This window comes from Chanodichthys erythropterus, chromosome 2, assembly GCF_024489055.1.
Source record: "Chanodichthys erythropterus isolate Z2021 chromosome 2, ASM2448905v1, whole genome shotgun sequence".
Taxonomy (NCBI): Eukaryota; Metazoa; Chordata; class Actinopteri; order Cypriniformes; family Xenocyprididae; genus Chanodichthys; species Chanodichthys erythropterus.
Genome location: NC_090222.1, coordinates 4,579,860 through 4,592,032, shown reverse-complemented (window position 1 = coordinate 4,592,032; position 12,173 = coordinate 4,579,860). Strand labels below are relative to the sequence as shown.

Sequence of the window (12,173 nt, the reverse complement as noted above, 5' to 3'; positions counted from 1 at the left end):
ACTGGGGGTAAGCAGATAAACGTCAAATTTTCATTTTTGGGTGAACTATCCCTTCAAGAAGTCTTTCTCTTTCAAATGTTTTAATTCTTTTTTTATGTATTAAGTTGTGGGGCACCACTGATTTCCATTACAAACATTCTTCAGAATATCTTCTTTTGTGTTCAACAGAACAAAGAAATTTACACAGGTTTGGAACAATGTGAGGGTGAATAAATGATGACAGAAATTTCATTTTTGGGTGAACTATCCCTTTAAATATTGTCCGTTATGACACCTTTTTTACAGTGTTTATTTGTTTTATCAAAACAATATTTAGCTATTTAAATTAACGTACTCGTGTGTTTACATTGTTTTATTCCAAGAACCTATTTTATTTACTGGTACATTCCCCTAAAAGAATGTACCACTCGGAAAACTTTGGTACCGTGTCGTGTGTGGTCCCTGACGCCCCCTGTACGCGTGTAATGGTACGGTCCGGTGAATAGCACTCAGTGTGGAGTCAGGGAGCGGCGGGGGAGACTCAGTTACAGCGGGAAGAGAAGCTGGACAGACATGTCGAGCCCCGAACATTGCCCAAGAAACACGGCAAAAACCAGGTTCATAGGTTTGTGGATCTACTATGTCTTTTTAACATATCAAGACCTTTAATAACAACTCGGTATTGTTTTGTACAGGATTCGTAGGACTCGTAGGATTGGGCAGTACTTTTGGTGAAACTCATGAAAAGAAACATTTGGAACTTGGTAAAGAAGAGACGATATAAACGTGCGGTTTTGATGCACAATAAATAACTTTTGCTTTCTACTTCAACTGAGGAGTTAAGGAGCTCATCTTGAACGAAAGAACAAAGAAAGATGTGAGACTTTACATGAAATGGTCGTTTGAGAAGCGCGAGCGCGTTCCTTTCATCTCTGTGGAGAGAATTGCTTTCCCGTCGTTTGATTTATAGCGCTTCAAAATGTCTGATGTTGGATTATTGCGTTTGCTTCAACTTCAGAGAAAACAAAAGAACATGTGTAACCTGACTCTGTGTCTTTTACTCGTCCTGACGTGTTCCAGCTCATCTTTATCGCTATGTCCTGCCCATTGCTCGTGCGAAAGCACAGTTGTGAACTGTGTTAGCCAAAACTTAAGATCCATCCCACAACCCCTTCCAGAAAACGTCACCACACTTAACCTCAGTGGAAACAATATAAGGAATCTGAACAATGAATCTTTCCCTAGGACTTTGGAACATTTAACACACCTTTATGTGTCTGGAAGCCAAGTGGAGAGATTGGACTCCATGGTGTTTAAAAACTTGCCAAATCTGCGTTTACTTGACCTCAGCAACAACAGGATTTCAGAGTTTTATGTTGAGGCTTTACCTCAAGACAGCAAGATAGAGGTTCTAAACCTCAGTAAATCCTTATTCAATCACTCCTACATTGGTGTGTTTGAAGATCTTTTCAGAAGCAGCCTACCTAAGGTTTCCCATCTTGATTTGTCCAATAATGACCTAATGTTCCTTCCAGAGGACATATTCACAGATTTGTCAAACTTAACTGTTTTGGATATGAGGAACAACACCCTTGTTTCATTCAGCAATGAAATGTTTTGGAATCGGGCACTTAAAGAGTTGGACTTAAGAGACAATGCGTTGAAAGTCTTGCCAAACAAAACCCTGGCGGGGCTCAGTTTTATCCCTGATTTGCGCGTCAGTCTCGCAGGAAACCCCTGGCGCTGTAATTGCGACATTGAGGATATGTTGATTTGGTTGGAGAAACATGACTTTGTGGTGGACAGATTAAACCTGACCTGTTCTGACCCAACAGAACTGAAAAATGTCCCACTTTTACACCTAGAACAATCACAGCTCCAGTGCTGGAGCAACGCTGAAGACGTGGAGCGGGCTCTGGAGCCCTCGTATGTGTTTTTGGGGATGGTTCTTGCCCTCATTGGGGTCATTTTCCTTCTGGTCCTTTACCTTAACAGGAAAGGGATCAAGAAGTGGATGTACAATATCCGTGACGCGTGCAGAGATCATATGGAGGGATACCATTACAGATACGAGATCAACTCAGACCCACGGCTAGCCAGCCTCAGCCTCAACTCCGATGTGTGACGAGACGCGTTTGGAAACCTGGCTTGCACAACTGGCACGCAATGATCTGACTCTAGCTTTGCATGAATACATATAACTGTAGAGGTTTGCTGTGACATGCATTCTTTACTGTCAGATAGGACAGTAACTGGATTCTGCCAGGATCAACCCTGTTATGCTCGCCTTCAGCTCATTCATATATGCTGGTGTGTTGCTATAATGTTGTCCAGTGATGCATGAATCAAAAACATCAAGTATGTACATTTTAGAATTAATTTTCCCGTTTTTTTTATACAATGGATGGGATTGTGGATGGGTTTGTCTTTTCTGATGAAATCCAAAATTCTGATTACAGAGTAACCGTTTCTCTTGCAAAATGCCTGAACAAACTGATTGTTTAATGTTATTTTTATAGCTTATTTCGTTTCTTCTGCAGAAATACTGCCATGCATGTATCTTAAGTATTTTTCATTGATGTCAAATTATGGAAATATCCACTTTTTTATGATGAGATACTTGGTTTTATATTTACATTTATTGACTGGACATAGATCAACTCTTTTCTCTGGATGCCCTGTTGAATTAAAGGTCTTGCACTGATCTTTCATCTCCAGTCCATTGATTTTAGGTTCAGAAAGGTGTGTAAAGCAAATTAGACTTTATTACCACTACAATACTGATTGTAGGTCTATCACATATACCCTGGAAGACTGTGTTAAAGTATTTTCAAAACGTTTTATCATCCTTCACGCTGTGAGAAAAGACCACAGTAAAACAGGACCTTACACCTACTCAAGGTGCTGAAGCTGCAAAGATTTGCATAACAATCAGAAACATCTGTTTGTGAGACGCCTGCCTATTCTTGCATAATATTAAAATGACAAACATCAGAGACATTCATGCAACAGTAAATATGCCTGTTCATTTCCAGAAACCGAACTAATAGCTTTATTAGCTTGTTATTTGTGATGTTTATACTTGTAAAGCACTGCACATGAGTTAGCATGAAATTAAAATGGATGACTTAATGCACATACCCTGGTCTTGTTGGGCATGTTATTCTGATGAGGAAAAGTCATTTTTGTCTTCATTTTTTTCAGTGTAATCAATTTACCATCTCTGAAACTACTTTTTATTCAGCCATCATCACAAAACTACGAAGCCCTGTAAAACAAAAATATGAGATGAAAGGAAAAATTATATTTCAATGCTTTTGCATTCGATCACAAAACTTTTGTGTTCACTCGCAAAAGCACTGAAATAGTTCTTCCCACAAACGTTTCTTGGGAAAACACTTTGCGAGCGAATACAAAGTTTCTCAGAACACAAAACATTTGCAAAAGAACACAAAAGCATTGAAATATAATTTTTCCACCCATCTCATTTCATCATCACCATGTCCTGCCCTCTGTACAAATTCCCCTCAGCCTCACTCCAATTGTTTACACAACACTCACTCACTCATTGACTTTCTGATGGGGAAAAAATCTTATTGAAAATTGTTGCATTTGCTAATATGTTGGCCTACAGAACTAAAACAACACTGACTTGAGACACAAGCTGTGCTCTCATATGTTGGAATCATTGGCTTTTCTTTCCATAGCACTCAGGCAGTGGTTGGTTATTAAACGATAGATAAAAAATATACTAAAGTATATGACATTAATGTTTGAAGTACAAAATACAACTGAAACTTATGTAAACAGAACTACATAATGTTAAAGATGGTGTGATTTCAGGTGATAACACTGGAAGCAAAACCTAAACAGTGCTTTAAGCTACTTGTGGCCCACCCAAACAACAGCACAAATACATTTCATTTCCATTCAGCCTTGACATCATTTTACCCAAACAATTCTCTGCTCTCTCTTATATTTGAATGATGAGGAAAATGTCATTGTGATGTAGCTTGCCACAAAAATGCTTTTGTTTAATAACATAAAATATTTAATGAGTCCTTGTTTTGTCTGTAGTTTTATAGTGATTTGCATTTGAACCGTATTCCTGGTTTGGATGTCATGACATTGAACAAATTGCCATTTGAACTATTCAGGCAAACATCTTCCAGAGTAAGCTAAAGTTAATCTGTTTCAATTCCACCTGAAAGTTTATTGCCACCAAACCAAAACAAACCGCACCATGTGCTTGTGTTGTGTTGGCCAAGCTGCCACACGTGTACTTACAACCCGATTTCCAGAAAAGATGGGGCTTTGTAAAATGCAATAAAATCCACAATCTGTGATTTATTCTCTTGAACCTTTTTTTAAACTGACAAAAGTACAAAGAAATGTTTTCACTGACCAACTTAAAGCATTAGTTCACCCTAAAATGAAAATTCTGTCATTAATTACTCACCCTCATGTCGTTCCACACCCGTAAGACTTTCGTTCATCTTCTGAACACAAATTAAGATATTTTTGATGAAATCCGAGAGGAATATGACTTGTCCATAAACAGCAATATAATCAGCATTTTCAAGGTCCAGAAAGGTACTAAAGACATTGTTAAAGGAACACTCCACTTTTTTTGAAAATAGGCTCATTTTCCAACTCCCCTAGAGTTAAACAGTTGAGTTTTACCGTTTTCGAATCCATTAAGCCGATCTCCGCTTCTGGCGGTACCACTTTTAGCATAGCTTAGCATAGTTCATTGAATCTGATTAGACCGTTAGCATCGCGCTTAAAAATGACCAAAGAGTTTTGATATTTTTCCTATTTAAAACTTGCCTCTTCTGTAGTTAAATCGTGTACTAAGACCGACGGAAAATAAAAAGTTGAGATTTTCTAGGCTGATATGGCTAGGAACTATACTCTCATTCAGGCGTAATAATCAAGGAACTTTGCTGCCGTATCATGGCTGCAGCAGTGCAATGATATTACGCAGCGTCTCTCACAAACGTCTCCATGGTTGCAAGGCACGTTCCCTGTGCAAGCAGGGGCTCACGGGCGCTGCGTAATATCATTGCACTGCTGCAGCCATGGAACAGCAGCAAAGTTCCTTGATTATTACGCCTGAATGAGAGTATAGTTCCTAGCCATATCAGCTAGAAAATGTCAACTTTTCATTTTCTGTCAGTCTTAGTACACGATTTAACTACAGAAGAGTCAAATTTTAAATAGGAAAAATATCAAAACTCTTTTTTAAGCGCGATGCTAACGGTCTAATCAGATTCAATGAACTATGCTAAGCTATGCTAAAAGTGGTACCGCCAGAACCGGAGATCGGCTGAATGGATTCGAAAACGGTAAAACTCAACTGTTTAACTCTAGGGGAGGTGGAAAATGAGCCTTTTTTCAAAAAAGGTGGAGTGTTCCTTTAAGAGAGTCGACATGACTGCAGTGGTTCAACCTTAATGTTAGGAAGCGACAAGAATACTTTTTGTGCGCAAAAATAAAACAAATAACTTTATTCAACAAAATTTTCTCTTCTGTGTCATTCTCATACGTTGTTTACGTCCAGCACTTCCAGGTTCTACATCAGAACACCGACTCATTATTGGCCGGCTCCTGCACCAGCATCACACATATGCGTTGTGCTGCTCATGTGAACATTTGGACTTAAACATGGAAGCCTTCACTGTGCTTACTGCGGTAACTGTGGAACAGACTGACAGGGAAGAGAAGAGATTGTTGAAGAAAGTTATTTTTGTTTTGTTTTTGCACACAAAAAGTATTCTCGTCACTTCATAAAATTAAGGTTGAACCACTGCAGTCACATTGACTTTTTAATAATGTCTTTAGTACCTGGGTGAACTAACCCTTTAATTGTGTTTTGTAAATTCAAACAAATTTTGATTTTGATGAATGCAACACCCCAAAAAGTTGGGACAAAGGCAAAATAAAAGTGAAAAGATTTTAGAATATCCAAGGTGAATTGGTAATAGGTGAGAGAATTGTTATTGGGTGTAAAAGGAGCTTCTCTGTGTTTGCTCACCACTTTTTTTGTGCCAAATTTCATGAGAAAATTGTCAAACTATTAAAAAAATCACATTTCTCAATGAATTTAGGTTTTTCACCACCTACCATAATATTGTGGAAAGATTCAGGGAATCCAGAGAAATCTCAGTCTATAGGGCAAGGCAGGAGACCTCTGTTAAATGTGCGGGACCTTCGAACCCTCAGATGGCATTGCGTGAGAAACCATCATGCTACCGTGTTAAATACAGCCACAGGAGCACTTTGGAAAACCGTTTTCACTTAAAATCAAGAAACTCCAATCTCTGTTACGCAAGGAGAAACCATACGTCTGTTCAATGTAGGGATGCTGCCATCAAGTTCTCATCTCAGATGGCCTCAAAGACAGTGGAAATGTGTGCTGTGGTCAGATGAGTCCATGGTTCAGCTTATTTTTGGAAAAAATGGACATCGAGATCTCAGTCCCAAAGATGAAAGGGACCATCCAGACTTTCATCAGCGACAGGTGCAAAAGCAAACATCTGTCATGTTATGGGGGTGCATCAGTGCAAACGGCATGTGTGAAGGTACCATTGATGTGGAGGTGTATATTGGGATTGTACAGAGACATACATTGCCATGACATCTTTTCTGGGAAGCAAGGCCTCATTCTGCACATGCTACAACAGAGTGGGTTCTTAGACACTACACCGTAGAGTGGATATTCTTGACTGCCTACCTGCAGTCCATATATGTTTCATTGAAAATGTATGGCCCATCATGAAAAGTAGAATCAGACAACGACGACCACAGACTGTTGTCTTATATCAGGCGAGATTGGGTAAAAATTCCACATGCAAAAGTGTAACAATTAGTATCTTCAATTCCCAGATGATTAAAAAGTGTAATTTAAAAGGAAAGGTGATGTGACACAGTGGTAAACATGCCTCTGTCCCAACTTTTTTGGAGTGTGTTGCAGCCATCAAAATCAAAATTTGTTTATATTTACAAAATACAATTAAGTTGGTAAGTGAAAACATTGGAAATATTTTCTTTGTGCATGTGTCAGTTAAACAAAGGTTTAAGGAACAAAGGTTTGTTCTTTAAACAAAGAAATTAAGGATTTTTGAGAAAAACATTCCAGTGGACTTCACTGGGGTTCAACTGGTTGAAGGTCCAAATGTTAGTTTCAGTTCAGCTTCAAAGAGCTCTACATGATCCCAGATGAGGAATAAGAGTCTTACCTAGCGAAGTAATTGGTCATTTTCTAAGAAAATAAAAATGTATATACTTTTTTAACTACAAATGCTTGTCTTGCACTGCTCTGTGATGTGCATTAGGTAATCATGTTGGAAAGGTCACGCGTGACGTAGGCAGAAGTATCACGGTTGGGTGAAAAACAAAGTCTCATTTTCTTCTCCAACTTCAAAATCATCCGCACCATTATTTTACCTTTATTTGTAAAGGCCATCTTTGCATGTTCGCTTTGTAGACACTGGATTGGTACTAACACCTATGTCACACGGGACCTTTCCACCGTGATTACGTAATTTTTTGTTTTTTTTTGACCGATCATTTCACTAGATAAGACCCTTATTCCTCGGCTGGGATCGTGTAGAGCACTGTAAAACTTTTCGCTGTAAATTTACAGTAAAATACTGGCAGCTGGGTTGCCAGCCACTTACTGTATTTTTACAGTACTACTTCTGTAAACAACATTTACAGTATAATACTGTAATTACCAAATACAGTATCCTGCTGTAATATTATGTACTTTTACAGTATTATACTGTTTATCTACAGCTATTAACTGCATTTATACAGCTTTTCATACTGTACTTATATATGTCATTAAATCATTAAAAATATACTTTTGTTATGTTATGGCAAAGGAAATGGAAAGCAACATACTCTGAGTTTTAAAACTTTTATTTTTAAAAAGAAGAAAATTGCAACGTTGAAAGGTCAACATTTTAAATGCAATCAACAGTTATCAATGAACAATACAGCAATATTATTTACTTTTAACATTTTTCCAAATGTGGAGTAAAAACAAATAGTAGGCCTACAAGTTTTTCAGTACTGCTCCTTTTTTGCACAGTGTTGCCAGTCTTGGAAGTCACTTTCTCTTCTTCTTGGGCCGTGTTCATGGTTGATGTCAAAGTACCTATAAAAGAAGAAAAAGAGAAGAAAAAAAAGGAGAGAGAGAAAACAGTAATGAATATTGTGAATATATGCACCATAGCATTTCAAATGCCTAAGCATTTGATTGCAGTAAGTTAAAATATCCAATTAGCACTTCAGAAAAGTTGCAAAAAAAATAAAAAATGCTAATAATTGTATTCAATGAAATCGTTCATTCATTGAATGGACTATATGCACAACAGCTTCCACATTGTATGTCGTACTACATCTCTGGAGTTTCTGGTAAAAGCATTCAGCACACCAATTTACACCACTAACCTGCTGCAGTCCAGTGCTCATCTTCTCATTAACTGTTTTTCTCTTACTGTTTTTCTTATATTTTTTACCTGTTGAATTTACATTTTAATTAATTTAATAAAGTAATGATAAGTACAAGCTTGTGTGTGTTGGTGCTCTTATCCCAGTCTTTTAAAATAGTTAAATAAATGGTACCTGCCTCAAGACATTTAGCAATGTTAAATATTTAATCTTTAAGGGTTAGTTTACCCAAAAATTAAATTTCGGTTTGTTGTTAATTACTTGCCCTTGTGTCGTTCCACACCCGTAAGACCTTAGTTCATCTTTGGAACACACATGGAGATATTTTTTGATGAAATCTGAGAGCTTTCTGTTCCTCCATAGGCAGCAGCACAACTTACACATTCAAGGTCAAGAATGGTAGTAAACTCAATTGTTAAAGTAATCCATGTGTCTCTGTGACATGTGACAGAAAGCTCTTGCATCACAAATATTTTAATTTGTGTTCTGAAGATGAGTAAAGGTCTTATGGGTGTGGAACGGCATGAGGGAGAGTAAATGACAGAAATGTTATTTTTGGGTGAACTAACCCTTTAAACAGTAACGCACTGGCAGCGGACTGACAAATATACTTTAAATATTAAGAATTTGAATACTAAGAATTGAGTGAATTACATACAGTGAAATGATTGTCAATGAAAAATAGGGATTAACATATTTATTAAAAATAAATGAAGGTTGTTTTGATCTTATTCATCAGGTCTCACACACACTGCAGCATCGATCACTAAGCAGAAATAGGCAAGTTGTATTATTTCAAAATGTAAGTGTGTTACAAGCCTCAGTGCAAGTAGTCCATTCTTTGCCATAAACCTTATTACATCACATGTTAAATTAGGTGCAATACTTACATTAACAAAACCATATTTCACAGAATTTCACAATTTTCCCCCTTTCTGGTTCTTGAGCCATGATTAGGGTGTATGTCAAAGAGCCTAAAAGCAGAAAAGCAAAGAGAGAGAGAAGTGAATATTGTGCATTCATTCACCATAGCATTCTTGTGAACACAAGGACTCACAGCTAAGCATATGATCTCAGTAATGTGTCCTGTTACACTTCAGAAAAGATGCATCTTAAAATAATGCTTAAAATAATTGACAAAATAAAATAGTTTATTCACTGAATTCTTTATCATAAACCTGATATACGTGAAAATAAGCACAACACTTACGTAAACAATGGAGCTGCATCAGATGATTCAGACTGAAACGAGAAAAAAAATCAGGTTGTAAGAATAACTTAGATTCGTCTATAAGATGAAACATCAAGTGTTACTGCGTGAAGCGCTGAAAACAGAGCAACGTTAACTGTTTGCTCATGAGAAGTTTAACATTTCAAGATCAAACAATTCATGACAAAGTAAAAACGCGAACGAAAAGCTCCAGAAAAGAGTGACTTACCGTATTCTCAGCCGAACAATCGTTCCGTCTTCTCGACACGGGCACAAACGTTTTGATTAATCAGGCGGAAAATAACATCTCCGTCTTCTCAGCAGCGGCGTCCGGTCATCCCGCGTCTCAGGCAAACTGACGCTTCGAAAGCTTAAAACTGCACACAATATTTACTCAAATATCGTTTAATGATAACATTAAACCGTGAAGAGTCGAAGTGAAACACTAAAAGCGTTGGGAGAAAAGCTAAAATGTATGCCTGGCCTAGAAATTTGAAATGAGCGTGGAAAAAAAAAATCAATCCCATAATGCAATGCTTCTACAGTATTATACTGTATTACGAGTGAAAAGGGCTGAAAACAGAAAACTACTGTATATTTACAGACATTCTATAAAATATACAGAATGTTACTGTTTTATGAAAATACAGTATAATACTGTTAGAAATTAGCTGTAAATTTACAGCAAAGTTTTACAGTGAGCCCTTTGAAGCTGCAGTTTGAACCTTCAACCCATTGTACCCCAGTGAAGTCCACTATATGGAGAAAAATCCTGGAATGTTTTCCTCAAAAACCTTAATTTCTTTTTGACTGAAGAAAGAAAGACATAAAAATGTTGGATGACATGTGGGATGACATAGTGAACTAATCCTTTAAGCATATGTTTTTTACTTTGAAAGTTTGATTTTTGCATTATTCCATGTTCTCCTAATTTTTTGCATGGTAAGCATTAATAACACCAACTTTCCAACTGTTTGATGGATTGTTGATATCGTTTGTCTGCAGAGCTGAGCAAGAACTTGATGTCTGTATCAAATGTGGCTCTTTGTGTTCAGTTTAATCTGGCAGCCGATGACACTCCAAGGAATCGCCTCACCTTCCCTGGAGGAGAGGGCTCGGTCGCCCCTCTCCAGGGAAGGAACAGGTGCATGCTATCTCACGTTTCCACGGTGACAATCTCGACCTCGTGCACTTGCTTTGCAGCGGGTGACTCTCGGCAGACTTTTATTAACGAGTTTGAGCTACGTAGCTGAGACATGCTTAGTAGGCCAGGCGTAATTTGATGGAACTATAAAAGCTAGTTACGAGAGAACCTTCAAAGGAGGGGTGGTGCTTTCACTTTGCCATTGCAGCTTCTTAATAACCCCCTTGTGCATAAAAAACCTGGACTCCAAATAGATGAAAGCAGCATTGAATATTTCAGCCTTTTTCCCTAACTTTGAAAAACAAAAAGCAGTGTCAAAAGACAAAGCAGAAGTCTTGTAAAAATCTGCTTCTCTTCTCATCACTCCCAGCTGTTTTTTTTCCTCACTGTGTTGTCACCTCTTTTTCAAATGATGGGTTTATACTCCATTTAGTTTGAATGTACAACCAGAAATATGTAGCCTGCAGTATGTGACTCACATTCACTTTTATTATTACATTCTAGGGCTTGCCTAGGCTTGCATAGCGGGGAAGTTTCATAGAGTATGGTCGCAGCTTATTCACGCCCACAGGAAGAGCACATCATCTGACTTATATGTAAAGGTACCAACCACAGTCTATTTTGTTTTTATATCCTGTTTAGGGGTGAGTATATCTGAAATTATATCACAATCATAGAAATACTTTCATGTCATTGCTAACAAATGGTTGTACAGAAACAGTAGATTGTGTAGACTTTGCCATCATAATTTTTGTCCATCGAAAGTAATAGATACTGATGATTCAACAGATATAACTCAGGCCATCACAGGTTACTGTGTTAATGATATGAAGGAGACTAGTCCAAAACAGCCAAATGCATAAAGTAGCAGAAGAACTAATCGAATAGTTTGCAAAACCCCAAACTAGTTCATTAAAAATAAAGAGTGTAATTTCCAGTGGCATCACTAAACAGAATTGCATAAATAACTCTTTGCAAATTTCAGATCTAGTTTTGCTGTTATTGTGTTACTTGCTTTTACTGATTAATATACTGATTGACTTTAGGGAAATACAATTTAAATTTAAACTTAATTCCATTACCCATATAATACCTGAGTCATAGCTAATGTACTCGAATCTATATATATATATATATATATATATATATATATATAGACTAGTTTACTGCTTAATATCTGCTAACACTTTATTTTGATGCTCCACGACAGACATTCTACTGACTATAAATAGCTTTGCAAGTATGTCAACTTATTCTACTAACCCGAACCCTAACCTAACAGTCTACTAATACTCTAATGAGAGTTGCAAAGTTATATTCAGTGTTGGGAAAATTACTTTTAAAAGTAATGCTGTACAATATTGCATTACTTTTTATAGA

General features: G+C 37.2%; 1 protein-coding gene across 2 annotated transcripts; it reads left to right on the top strand.

Annotated features, from left to right (window-relative positions):
- Positions 1-498: 498 nt before the first annotated feature.
- On the top strand, positions 499-2,683 carry tpbg (trophoblast glycoprotein). Of its 2 annotated transcripts, none has more exons than XM_067391919.1 (2): positions 499-596; positions 675-2,683. In XM_067391919.1, exon 2 carries the CDS (start codon positions 959-961, stop codon positions 2,102-2,104), a length of 1,146 nt encoding a protein of 381 aa, XP_067248020.1. In that variant the 5' UTR covers positions 499-596; positions 675-958; the 3' UTR covers positions 2,105-2,683. The 2 variants fall into 2 exon arrangements, with proteins under 2 accessions (XP_067248020.1, XP_067248029.1); XM_067391928.1 differs by having other exon boundaries at positions 509-604.
- The last annotated feature ends 9,490 nt before the right edge of the window (positions 2,684-12,173 follow it).

What these genes read in the sequence shown, in the direction of transcription:
- tpbg (XM_067391919.1), top strand. Translation starts at nt 959, where the DNA reads ATGTCTGATGTTGGATTATTGCGTTTGCTTCAACTTCAGAGAAAACAA.